At 37.8% G+C, this 13535-nt stretch overlaps 3 protein-coding genes and 1 long non-coding RNA gene across 5 annotated transcripts; 3 read left to right on the forward strand and 1 right to left on the reverse strand.

Moving 5' to 3' along the window:
• Positions 1-3818: 3818 nt before the first annotated feature.
• Positions 3819-5723, reverse strand: LOC125576537. 2 transcript variants are annotated; one of them, XR_007314961.1, is made up of 3 exons: positions 5087-5620; positions 4631-4856; positions 3819-4553 (listed from the first exon to the last, which is right to left on the reverse strand). It is a non-coding gene; the product is annotated as an uncharacterized LOC125576537 (long non-coding RNA). The 2 variants fall into 2 exon arrangements; XR_007314960.1 differs by having other exon boundaries at positions 3819-4856; positions 5087-5723.
• A 2-nt stretch (positions 5724-5725) lies between these two features.
• On the forward strand, positions 5726-8221 carry LOC106366778 (AP2-like ethylene-responsive transcription factor TOE3). Its single transcript, XM_013806440.3, has 9 exons — positions 5726-6436; positions 6575-6600; positions 6744-6774; positions 6882-6969; positions 7051-7196; positions 7306-7350; positions 7478-7569; positions 7680-7756; positions 7844-8221. The coding sequence occupies exons 1-9, from the start codon at positions 6072-6074 to the stop codon at positions 8054-8056; spliced, it is 1083 nt and encodes a 360-aa protein (XP_013661894.1). The 5' UTR covers positions 5726-6071; the 3' UTR covers positions 8057-8221.
• A 317-nt stretch (positions 8222-8538) lies between these two features.
• LOC106366777 (protein ENHANCED PSEUDOMONAS SUSCEPTIBILITY 1-like) lies at positions 8539-10514 on the forward strand. Its single transcript, XM_013806439.3, has one exon. The coding sequence runs from the start codon at positions 9036-9038 to the stop codon at positions 10347-10349; it is 1314 nt and encodes a 437-aa protein (XP_013661893.1). The 5' UTR covers positions 8539-9035; the 3' UTR covers positions 10350-10514.
• Positions 10485-12191, forward strand: LOC106358368 (uncharacterized acetyltransferase At3g50280). Its single transcript, XM_013798140.3, has one exon. The coding sequence runs from the start codon at positions 10788-10790 to the stop codon at positions 12123-12125; it is 1338 nt and encodes a 445-aa protein (XP_013653594.1). The 5' UTR covers positions 10485-10787; the 3' UTR covers positions 12126-12191.
• Positions 12192-13535: the final 1344 nt, after the last annotated feature.

A 13535-nucleotide genomic window follows, 5' to 3' on the forward strand; every position in this document is an offset into this window, starting at 1 on the left:
GTTTCTGCTGTGTTTGTTTTTGTTGGTTGCCTTGAGGGGTAAGGCATATATGTTTGTAGAATTATCTTGGGTTATTTATAAGAAATATTTAGAAGGAAAAAAAAAAAAAGAAAATATTTAACTATTGTTGTGTAGTCAAAAACTGGCTAATTGATGATAGATTGAAGACAAGCACTTTCCTAACTAAAACACTGTTACTAAAATAGTAAAAGTACTTACATGTGTTAAAGTTTTCCCCTTCTTTTTCAACAATCAGTACATGGTGCAACCATTTACTGTAAGTTAATGTGTTTCCCTTGAATGATTATGTGTATTGATATGAACATATATAGTACAAGTACGTACGTGAGAGATACTAGGGATCATCTCTTATCTAAACAGAATATACGAGGAATAATATCTAGGTTATACAAGTGATAGCTATCCTCTAATACCCTCCTGCAGTTGCAGCGTGGGCTCTGTCACACCAAGACTGGACCGGAAGCCACAGAAGAGTGAAGAAGGTAATCCTTTTGTGAAGATGTCTGCAAACTATAGGCTTGATGGAATGTGATGAACTCGAACTTGGCCCATAAGAACCTTCCCACGGACGAAGTGGATGTCAATTTCTATGTGTTTGGTTCTTTGATGTTGAACAGGGTTGCTCGAGAGGTAGACTGCACTCACGTTATCACAGTAGACGACAGTTGCTTGCTGAAGGGGTCTTCCTATTTCAAGCAGTAAGTTGTGTAGCCAACAAAACTCTGCAACTACATTCGCGACACCTTTGTACTCGGCTTCGGCGCTGGAGCGTGACACAGTGGGTTGACGTTTGGCTGACCACGAAATGAGGTTGTCGCCAAGGTAAAGACAGAATCCCGAAGTCGAACGTCGTGTAGACGGACAGCCCGCCCAATCAGCATATGTATATGCCGTGAGCTTCATGCTTTGTTGCCGGAGGAGTTGTAAGCCCATCTGTTTGGTTCCTTGGAGGTAACGGATAACTCGTCGCAGGGCTACTAGATGAGGTTCACGTGGATCATGCATGAACAAGCACAGCTGCTGTACCGCGTAAGTGATGTCTGGGCGAGTGAAGGTGAGATACTGCAACGCCCCTGCCAAGCTGCGATACTCAGTTGCGTTCGCGACTGGTTTGCCGTCATCGTCTGCTAGCTTGGACTTAAGATCCACAGGAGTCGTGCATGGTTTGCATTCCGCCATTCCTGCTCGTTTGATGATATAATCACCGTAAGTTAGGTTCAGAATCTAGAACCCTCTGATACCATGTAAGTTAATGTGTTTCCCTTGAATGATTATGTGTATTGATATGAACATATATAGTACAAGTACGTGAGAGATACTAGGGATCATCTCTTATCTAAACAGAATATACGAGAAATAATATTTAGGCTATACAACTGATAGTTATCCTCTAATATTTACCAGCAATCTAAGCCATCTAACTAACTTTAGAGAGAGCCACCGACTGAAAGCTTGGCCCATCTCACATGCTCAACTTGACCGCAACCCAACTTTAACTTTCTAACACACAAATGAATTTACCTTCAGAAAAAGAAAGTTTGAACTCGAGAATAAGTATATTTACACCATACTTCAATATTTTTTTTGCTGCGCCACACAATCTGTATATGATAATATTTTCCTTGGATTTTGATTAATATGCAAAGAGGCAAAACTCAAACTTATAAACGAGAACTCAACATCCTCGAGTAATATATTTGCAAAACAAATTTAGCGCGATATTCATATTTTAGGTTTAGGGATAGCATGTGCTTTGGAACATACCTGTAATCCAGATTGATTTCCATTATATTTAGTGTTCGATATGTAGCTAAATAACGAATCATTTTTGGTAGTATACATCTTCTTGTGTCGTCTTTAAATTGGTTGGAATCCATGAAAAAGCTATCTACAATAAAACTATGTAGATATGATAATGTGTTATTGCAACAAACAAAGGTGGGGCTAAGATTTACATTATTGAATTTAGGGAAATTACACCCTATATACATGAAAAAAAACTTAAATACACTAACTAACCAAAATCTCCTCCTCTCTCCTACTTTTTCTTCCTATCTCTCTCTACTCTCTCTCCCAAAATCTAATTTTCATTTTTTTTTGGTTATTTGGCAAATAAGCCCTTGAATTTAACAGACAGATATTGATAAAACATATACAGAGAGAGTGAGTTATCTAATTACTACTTAGGGAAAGAAACAGAGAGCATCAAAGCATCGTCATAGTTCCATTAGGGGAAGGTTTGGCTTTTTCTCCCCCCACTTGTATTATTCCTCTTTCACGCTTTGGCTCTCCTTTTACCCACACCTATGTTTATTTTCGCTTTGCTTTCTTATTCTTTCAATCTAACCCTTAAAATATTCATAAAAATCTCAATATTGATTATTGACAACTTTTTCTCATTTTTTGGCCGGTAGACACTTCTCTGCTTCTGTTTCTTCAACTTAGACTTGCCTTCAAATGAAACAATATCGAAAGCAAGTAGGATTTTGAAACAAAAAGAAAAGAAATATTTTTAAAATGATAAAAATGCAGATGTATGTATGCTATATGCCTATGTTGCTAGTTGTCTAATCAAATTGAAAATAGTGTTTGGATGATTAAATAGTTAATATCCGATAATTAGTGATGAAGGCAATGAATAGAAGAGAAACTTGATTTGCTGTTTCCCATACTCTTGGATGGGGGCATTTTCGGTAAACCTTTCTTTTATATTTTCCATTCACATTATTTCCGTTTCCTTTTTCTCGTACCAACCTCTGTCACGGATTTGCTCATCCTCTGTTTTCGTTGTCTCTCCTTTTTTTTTTATGTTTTCTCGCAAATATGATGGCATTTTGTAAGCATACTTCAAAACTTTAGGTAGGAAATCACATGTGCCGCTAAATATTTTAGCACACTTTTCTCATCTGTAGATATATAACAGCAGTGGTTTTCTTTATTGTTTGTTGTGCCAATGTTGTTAGGAAGAAGAAGGAAATTAAAAAAATCATAGTCACATACAAAAAGAGGGAAAATAATAAATTTCGAGTAGTTGGAGTAGGAGAAGCTAAATAGTACAAGAAATTAAATAAGATACTCCCATCTACATCATCTTGCTTTTTTCATCCATAAATAGTTTTCAGTAAAACTGTGAACTTGTGAATTTAATTTCCCTTTTATATATAAAGACTAGGGTCGGCCCGCCCTACGGGCGGAATATTAGTTATATTTTTATTTTATCGTGAATCTTTGATTTTAGATACCATTGTTTATATGGTAAATTAACTCTTAGATTTTGCTAATTGTCTTAACTTTTTGGTATTTTTTATTTCTAATTCAATAAGCATTGATTTATCATGGTTGGCAGATATATTAATTAATTAATTAATATGAGTGTGATATAATTTACTTAATGAAATATATATTTTAATGAATCACATTTTTTTTAAATATGTTTTGAGAGATAGAAACAGTCCTGAAAAAATATTTGTACGACTCCGTTTTCTTATTAATTGTAACAACGTATTCACAACAATTTACTTTCATAAAATTTTCACAACAATTTCAACAATTTATTTTTGAAATTATATGATGTCTAGTTATTATAATATTATAATATATTTTTTAGATACTCTCAATGTTTATTTCACTTTAATAAAAATAAGTAAAATAATATTTTTTAAACACTACGGTCTAATCACGTTATAAATATTAAGTAAAATGAACTTACTTCTGTCTCTTAGATTTGTTCATGAAATAAACTGTTTTTTTTTTCTTTTTCTTTATACAGTTTTTCTTAAAATTAATGATTTAGACGATGCAAAAGAAATAACTTATTCATTTTAACTAAAATTATTTCAAAATAGAAAATCTGAAACTGGTGGAATTTTTTTTGTATCCCACTAAACTGATTTACTGTATATAATACTGGTGAATTTTTTTGTAAGCACAATTTGAATTAGAGAAGAAGTGATCTGTTAACATATTTTAAAAGGCTTGCAGGTCACGTGTGCAGAGGATGCATGGTCATGTTTCCAAATTTATAAGCACTTCAGTTATTTTCTCAGCTATACATCTGCCTGCAGTTTCACTAATGCTCAACCAAACACATTAACAAATTTGAACGATAAAGAAGAAATTCATGAAGAATCATGAGACATATTTTTGTAACAGAAGGAATGCTCTGCTCAAGATGAATGTACCAGAATCATCAGTCACCAACACCATCCAAGAATCATACGGCTGCGGAAGAGGAAAAGATTCAAATAGTTCTTACTTATAAAAAGTACAAAAAGAACATTCCAGGGTTATTGTTCGTGTAGACAATGAGATGTATCCCAAAAATTGAAGAAACTGCAAGAGTAGATGATTAGATAAGATCATGAGTTATACATACAGTTGAGAAACATGTAGTGGAAGATTGCAGGAGATATACAGAAGCTCATCTTTCAAAACCTTAAAACATTACAAAAGATGCAGATTTGTGACTTACCGAGACCAAGAATTGTAAAGAGGTAAGCATAAGGATTGAAACTGTGATAAGCGCCACCCTTCTGCAATAAAGAAGATGACCTGTTACACTGTTTTCAAGATTTAACATAAGGATTCGTAACAGATGGGTTGTTCTTACACGGAATTGAGAACGTCTCTTATGTCATTGGAGCTATAGAAGAATTCAGTATCTCTCCAATCTGCTCGATTTCAGTTTGGACATTTGCAGGTAGAGACACCTGAAGAACCTCCAAATGCTTTGCTGAAGCAAGTTGCTCTGAAATAGCTTTAAGCTGAGAAACCGTGCTATCCGCTTGTCATATGACATTTGCTAAATTTAACCGCAGAGCTGAAGAGAAATCAAACTGAAATCAAGAAAAGAAAACAAAAACTGTAAAAATGTTGAAACTTATTGATCATTTCTCAGATTTTTTTTTTATTTTGGAATCAAACTTGGGGTTTATCATTTTCATGAAAATTAACAAAAAGAGAATGTAGGTGAAGAAGAAATAGATAAAATGTCGAAGTTTCACTTTGCTTTCCCAGAAAAAAAAAGCCTACTCAAGAACCAAAAAGTAGAAGAAAGAAAGTTAACCTGTGGGAGGCTGAGTAGGTGCGAGTTGGTGACTACGAAGTAAGCTGTGCGGCTTCTTTGTGGATATAGAGCGGATCTAGATAGCATGCTTCTGAGAGGATTGGATTGAACTGATGAAAGAGTTACCTATTTATACTTGAAGATTCACGCAATAGAAGTAATGGGGATGCATTCAATGACAGATCGTGTTGAGAAGTGGAAAGTTGTTGTTAATGATGGCGTGAATTCAACCGACTTGCTGTAACGTATCCAAATTTTTCTGACGGCAGTAGAGAGAATTCAATAAAATACCGGTTTGCGTTCAATTAGGGTACGCTGGTACTCAATCGACTAACAGAACACGACTGTGAATCCATGGCGGTAGCATGACCATGATTAGGACGACGGTGAGAACCTTGACTTCGAGACCATAAGAGAGACAACTTTAGGTTTAGAGATGCAAGGCCCAATACATTTTCTATTCAGGCCCTTTAAGCATATAGAAAACGTGCCATAAAACGTGAATTAAAAAGCCCATCAGAAGAGGAATAAATGAAACGGTGAGTTTCAGTCGTCTGGGACAGGTGTCGCGCGTATAGCATTTGAATATGTGACCTGTCAGCTGATGTGGATAGCCTGGGAGGGATACAAACCCTTCTTTATATATAAAGATACTTGTGGTGTTTATACTCAGGAGACCAGAAACTAGGAAACAGTCTACTGCATTTGTATTGGGAAATAATCAAATCTCAAAATTTGATTCATTCATAAACTTTATACTATATACTTTTCGTTGATAAATTTTTTGCACCTCTCTAATAACGAATGGAGTCTAGCACATATATATATTCCTAATGTGATTTTCATTCATATGGATACTTATTTATATATGACTATTTATTCCATCCCATCTTATTGCTTTTGATGGTTCTCTTCTCATTAGAGTCTTCTCTCTTATTGCTCTCATATTTCTTTGCTTTTGCTTCCTCTCTATTACAAGAGAGATATGTGGAACCTTAACGACTCACCTGATCACCACGAAGAATCCGACGGTAGATGGAAACGGGCTGGAGATGTACCAATCTCTATGAGATCATCGACCACGTGTCTGTTGTCTGTTCCTCCGGTGACCCGAAATTTTTTTCCGAGTCAAATCATGGAACAGGAAGTTCCAGGAATATCTGGGTCCGGTATCACTAGAAACCAATGTCTTGTTCGGTCGGATCCTAGCGGGTCTGGTCGTCCGGAAAACCTAGAGCTGGAGATAACACCGCCGGTAAAAAAGAGCCGACGTGGTCCTCGTTCCCGGAGCTCTCAGTATAGAGGAGTTACTTTTTACCGACGAACCGGAAGATGGGAGTCACATATTTGGTAACTTAATTTTCTTAACCCTACGATATACCGAATACTATTATTGCATATATGGTACATCCATCAAATCCAAGTTTCATTTCATTCGGGCCAATACCTTATTGTTATTTTTAAAATATGTGTTGGAATATTATGCAGGGACTGCGGGAAGCAAGTGTACTTAGGTATGATCATGTAATGTTGTTCAAACACAGATCAAATATCCTATTGAAACTAAGTTGTGTTGTGTCTGTCCATTTTTATATGATTTCTTCGACCAAATAAAGGTTTTATTATCTCCTTATATTACTTTTTGTTACATATTCAGGTGGATTTGACACAGCACATGCCGCTGCTCGGTATGTTTTACTCATCCAAATATGATCAATTAGAACGAATCTAATATTCCTTATTTTGTAATTTGCTGATATACAAATTAATTTGGGTGGGTAACTGTTTGGGACAGTGCCTACGATAGAGCCGCAGTTAAGTTTAGAGGTGTAGATGCAGATATAAATTTCAATATTGAAGACTATGTGGAGGATTTGAAACAGGTAAAATATTTATTATTTGTAGGTTCAAGCAATTGACTTAGATTATTACTCGAACATAAAACAAATTAATATTTGTTGCAGATGAGCAGTTTGACAAAGGAAGAGTTCATGCATGTCATTAGAAGGCAAAGCACTGGGTTTCCAAGAGGCAGCTCTAAATATAGAGGTGTCACTTTGCATAAATGTGGAAGATGGGAAGCTCGATTGGGTCAATTTCTCAACAAAAAGTAAAACTACACAAATAATATGGGGTCATTTTTTTTTTTGAAATGTTTTGTTTTTCTTATGGATATTTAAAATTTGGTACTGTATTGTTTGCTTTTTATTTATTTTCAGGTACGTTTATTTGGGTCTCTTTGATACCGAGATGGAAGCTGCAAGGTACTGTTTTATTATTGTTCAATGTCTCATCATCACGTTTCCAAAACAATAGTATTTATGTTTGGGCAAAAGAAAAGCAATAGTATCTGTTTTGTTTAATTTCTTCTTCGTGCTTTTTGAATTATAGAGCATACGATAAAGCAGCAATAAAGTCTAATGGAAAAGATGCAGTTACCAATTTTGACCCTAAAGTATATGAGGAACAGCATAATAGCCCAGGTAACTTGATTTTACGTTTCCGCCTATAAAAACTACATATACATTTTTTTTACTCCAGTCACCAAATTTTACTCACGGTAACCACATTTTATCACGGTAACAATCATCAGAGAAGCAGTGGGATGATCATAACCTTGATCTAAGTCTAGTTGAATCAAACTCGGAAGAGTTTGGAACCAAATCTGAGGTAAGTTAAGTTGTTCATGTTTTTATAAATTTAATGTGTGAAAAAAAGATAAATAGTGATTATGGTCTAAACTGATACATTTTAAAGACTGCGAGCATGAGAAATGGATTTAGAGACGAGGAGAGACTATTAGGGAGCCATCTCTCCCTAGCGATGACGACAACAGCGACTGTCGGATCAGAGAAGCCATTGGACGGTGGAGGAAAGCGAGTGGGAATGGCGGCATCATCAGGATTCTCTCCTCGCTTTCCTCCTTGGAACCACCACACTCCTCGCACCTTCCACTTCTTTCGTCCCTGATTCACCATCATCATCACAGTCACTCATACAACAAATGTTTTGGAGAAACTTTCCAGGAGCTATTTTTCGGCTGTGTGGTGTGTATGTATTACATATATGTTCTTGTGTCCATGTAAGACTTTTCTTTCTGTAATTTAATCATACAACAAATGTTCGTGGCCCACATCCTACATGGTATCCCCTGTACATATTGGAGACTTCTGTTTCATCATTTACCATCTCATCACATGCGCTTAGTAACTTAGTTAGGTTTCGAGTCCGGATCTAGAGAATACCATGCACACAACCCAACCGCAATTTCAGAAAATATTATACCTAAATGGGTTTTAACGAAAAAATGTACATCCGAATAAATTTAGGTTTTCTGAGTGAAGTTGGGTTGGGTTGGGCTGGGTTGTTGACATGGGCCACCCCTAATATCGGGACCAATTCTTTTTTTTTTTTTGAGGGTCAAACATTGATAATGAGATCCACGTATTTTTGTCCAATATTATTCAACAAAAAGTAACAAATATGTGATTTAAATTTTCTAGCTAATGGAGTGAATATGTTTTATAATTGTGAATCACTGGACATACATGTGTCTTGCACTAGCTAGTTTTATAGTTGTTTGATAATTCGACATGTGTATTGCACTAATAGTATATATTTACTAGTATCACTATCAAGTTGATAAACTAAAGATAAAGTGATAGCGACATACGAACCAATCATACAGATTAGCCACCAGTGTTTAAAGTTTATTGTTATTACAGTAACAAAGCGCCAGAAAATAAAAAAAATATGAAAAGCAACTCTGAGAGCCACATAAAAGTCACAAAAACACAATAATGTAAGACTATAAACATGTTTATAGGTCTTTTTTTCATTTAGAATACGTATGGGGCTTGTAGAAATTAACAATGATCACCATAAGAACTACTAGTAGGAAAGAAACTGAGCCTCACGTAACCAAAAGACCTCCATTAAATTTAAACCGATGGAAGAAGAAGAAGATTTGGTGGTGGTGATATCAAGGAGCATCGTGATCCCCAGAAACGCCAAGAAATCGACTTCCTCCAAGAAGAAGATCCATCTGCTTCCTTGGGATCTCTCTCGCCTCCGCTTCGGTTATCTTCAAAGAGGTCTCCTTTTCTCCAAACCTTATCCAAAAATCGACACAGTTCTCTCAAAGTTACAAACTTCACTCTCTCTAGCACTTGACCGTTTCTACCCTTTAGCTGGTCGTCTCGTAAAGGTACAGAACGACGACGACACTGTCTCCTTTTACATCAACCCCGATGGCTCAGGCGTGGAGTTCGTTCACGCCTCAGCTACAAACATCGAGGTCAGTGATGTCCTTAGATTATCTACTTCTCTCAGCTCCTTCTTCCCCGCTACTGGGGTCAAGAACTGTAACGGCGTCTCGAGATCTCTCCTCATGGTTCAAGTGACTGAGATGAAAGATGGGATCTTTATCGGTTTCGGTTACAACTCCACTGTAGCTGACGGAGATTCGATCTGGAAGTTTTTAAACGCGTGGTCTGAGATCTGCTCCAAGGGTTTGGTTCCCGAACCTTGTCAGCGTCGTCTTCAGCTTAAAGGTTGGTTCTTTGAGGAGATTGAGTACCCGATTCGGATCCCAGACCCGGAGGCAAAACCAGCTAGGGTCACAACAGCTTCGAGTGGTTTACAGGAGTTGATGTTTCATGTCACAAAGGAGAATGCTTTGAAACTTGAAGCTAAAGCCAACGATGAGAAAGTGTCGTCATTACAAGCGGTGTTAGGACATTTATGGTGTTCGATGGTTAAGCACAGTGGGATGAGCAGAGAGGAAGAGACTCATTGCAGGTTACCTATAGACATGAGGAGAAGGGTGGATCCACCGTTGGAAGAAGACTGTTTTGGGAACGTGAGTCAGACCGGGATAGCGAAAGTCACGGTTGGTGAGCTGATGGATAATGGATTAGGGTGGGCGGCTGGGAAGATAAACGATATGGAGCGGTCGCAAACGCATGAAAACGCGGAAGGGAATGCGGAGAAATGGGTGAGAGATGTGAAGATTCCGGTTTCGGTTGGTAGTAAAGATTTGGTTGTGACGAGTTCTCACCGGTTTGATGTGTATGGAAATGATTTCGGTTGGGGTAAACCGGTAGCTGCGAGAGCTGGACCGCCGTATGTGAGTGGGAGAATGGTTGTGTTCCAAGGGGTTGAAGAAGGGAGTCTTGATTTTCAGGCTTGCTTGCTGCCTCAAGTAGTGGAAAAGCTATCAGAAGATGTTGATTTTAAAGAGTTTGTGAGCATTGTATTATGATGGTTTGATGACTTGGTTCAACAATTTGGATCGAATTTAAAATGTGTGTGTGTGTGTGTGTGTGTTTCTTCCTTTTCTGATTGTTTGTAATTCATCAACCTGGTCACATGAAATTCTCAGATGGCCATAAACATTTTTAAAATAAATTTGAATAATTTTTCTTTAGTTTGGAAGTAGCAGCAGCTTATGTATACTAGATCTTTAAAATTTATGAAAAACAAATGTTTCACAGCAGCATGTCCATGGATGAAAACTGATAATGGGCCTGCAATTTATGACCCAATACGCAATCAAACCGGCCCAATGTATTAGAACACGTGGTGAATATGTGTTTAGGTGAGAACGGGATTTGGATATACACACTGTCACTCACTAGTCACTACTGTAATCATACTGCTCCATCGAATTACCTCCAGAAGCGAAGACGACAAACAAGACATGGCAGATGTTGTTGTGCTCTCTAAAAGCATAGTTCGACCCGATGGATCGGATTCGGATCGGGTAAAGATCCATCTAACTCCATGGGATCTCTTCTTCCTTCGATCAGACTACCCGCAAAGAGGTCTCCTCTTTCCAAAACCCGACCCGGAAACCGATATAATCTCACAACTCAAATCCTCTCTTTCGGTTGCGTTGAGTATCTTCTACCCATTCGCCGGCAGACTAGTCAAGACCGAGAACGAAAACGACGAAACGGCGTCGTTCCTCGTAGACTGCGATGGTTCAGGCGTCAAGTTCATCCACGCTTCAGCTAAAACCGTCTCGCTGAGTGACGTTCTAGAACCGGTCAACGGCATCGTCCCCGAGTTCTTGAACCGTTTCTTCCCGGCTAACGGAGTCAAGAGCTGCGAAGGGGTCTCTGAGTCGTTGATCGCGTTCCAAGTAACGGAGTTAAGAGACGGAGTCTTCATCGCGTTCGGCTATAACCACATGGTCGCAGACGGATCTTCCTTCTGGAGCTTCTTCAACACTTGGTCGGAGATTTGCTCCACCGGAGTTGACCGGGATAAAAAGTTCCCGCCTCTGCTTCTCCGCGGCTGGTTTCTCGACGGGATCGATCACCCGATTCGAATCCCGATCTCGGAGACGGTGATACCGTCTCCTCCGGTTGCTTCTTCGTCATCGTTGCTACGAGAGAAGGTCTTTCGATTCACGAGAAGAAACATCTCCGAGCTCAAATCGAAAGCAAACGGAGAAGTTAGCTTCGATGATCGGAGAATCTCGTCGCTTCAGGCGGTTTCAGCGCATATGTGGCGATCGATTATCAAAAACAGTGATTTGAATCCGGAGGAAGTGGTTTACTGCAAGTTACTGATGGATATGAGACGGAGACTAAACCCTCCGCTTGATAAAGAGTGTTTCGGAAACGTCGTCGGATTCGCGACAGCGACGACAACGGCTGGAGAAATGGTTAGTAATGGGCTGGGTTGGGCCGCGTTGCAGATAAACAAAACTGTTGGGTCGCAGACGGATGAAGGATTCAGAGTGTTCGCTGGGAATTGGGTGAAGAAACCGAAGATACCGAATCATGTGGCTGTGAGTAGTAATTCTGTGATTGTTGCTAGCTCTCCTTGGTTCAATGTGTATGGAAATGATTTCGGTTGGGGTAAACCGATCGCGGTTCGTGCTGGACCGGGTAATACTAGCGATGGTAAGCTCATTGTTTATCCTGGGATTGAAGAAGGAAACATCGAGATTCAGACTTGTTTATCTTCTCACGTTTTGGAGAAGTTATCGGCTGATGCTGAGTTTTTAGAGCATGCATGTGTTGTATAAGTAAAGTAATGGAAATGAAATGTTAATTTGTCTATGTTCTTTGAATAAAGGAGTGAACTTTTATATGTTTGTTTGGATTATTCAAGTTTTTTTAATGGTACTAGAGGGTTGGCCCGGGCTACGCCTGGACTTTTCTGTAATTTGAAATTAAATTTTTAATTTTTTTTATTTCATTATCTTAAATATACAATGAACCGGTCATACAAATACACAACAACAGATAAATAAAAATTTGCTATTGTTTTACTATGATGAATGAACTTTAATTATTTGTACTCATGTCTCTGAATTTTCATATTTGAAAATAATGTTCAAGAAAACAAGCTACATGAATAAAAGTTAATTAAACTTGAGATATGATCAAATAGTCTTTTATCTTGTTCGTTCAAGTTTTTATGAAAAAATAAATTTAGTTTACAACTGATTTTTGTTTTTGTTTTTCAATTAGCTTTGAAATAATTGAATTATCGTCTCCAATCTTAAGTACAAACTGACATATCAGTTCTTTTGGTTCAGTGATAAATCGATCTAATTATATTATTTACAGATATGCAATCTTGGTCTGAACCAAAAAAATCAATTTTTAGCTATAATATCTTTCACTTTCTGTGTCTTCCTTGTAGTTATACCTTTTTCATAAACATTTTAATCACCATTTTTCTTTCTCTGGGCGTAATGAAATCTTTCATGGAAAACCCTTCGATGAGACTGTTATACTCATTTTGTGAAACTCAAGGGGGAGAATTAATAATACAGTGACTTTCTCTAATTTATATAAAATTTGGGATGGAATTTAACTTGGATGATAAAAATTCAACTGGTATGGATTCTGTGCAATGTGTTCTTACCCATATATAACTTGATCATGATATGATTCTACTAACTCTAGCCAGCACATTTCCGAATTTGCTTTCATACTGTTATTTTTTAGTTCATGAAAGTTTTAAGAGAGGCTTCTTGTCCATGAAGCACTGACAATTACGGATTTACCTTAATTTTAATAACAAATAACATTTTTTCTGGTTTTGTTGACACGTCCGTATCTACACTTTTGATCTGGCCTCACAATGTACCTCTCTCCCTCTCCTTGCCATCCTGTCCGCCGCAATAAAATCTCCATCCAGCACCACAACCTTCGCCATCCCACTCTCTTCGTCCACCTTAAACATCTTTCCTGCTGCGCTGCACCACCAAGAGGTATCCTTTGCTGTTGTACACGATCGATCCCGTTCAAGCTGCAATCTCGGACGCTTGCATCCGCGTCTGCAGCTGGCAGCTGCGAGTTAAACAATGGTGATCTGGAGAAGTTAGAGGCTATGCCGTCATGATCCACAGATGAAGTCTTTGGCTGAGTTGATGACGTAACCGTTCCCGATCTTATCTACCAATGGGTTAATTTAAATTTTAATA

Source organism: Brassica napus, chromosome A7, assembly GCF_020379485.1.
Source record: "Brassica napus cultivar Da-Ae chromosome A7, Da-Ae, whole genome shotgun sequence".
Lineage (NCBI taxonomy): Eukaryota > Viridiplantae > Streptophyta > Magnoliopsida > Brassicales > Brassicaceae > Brassica > Brassica napus.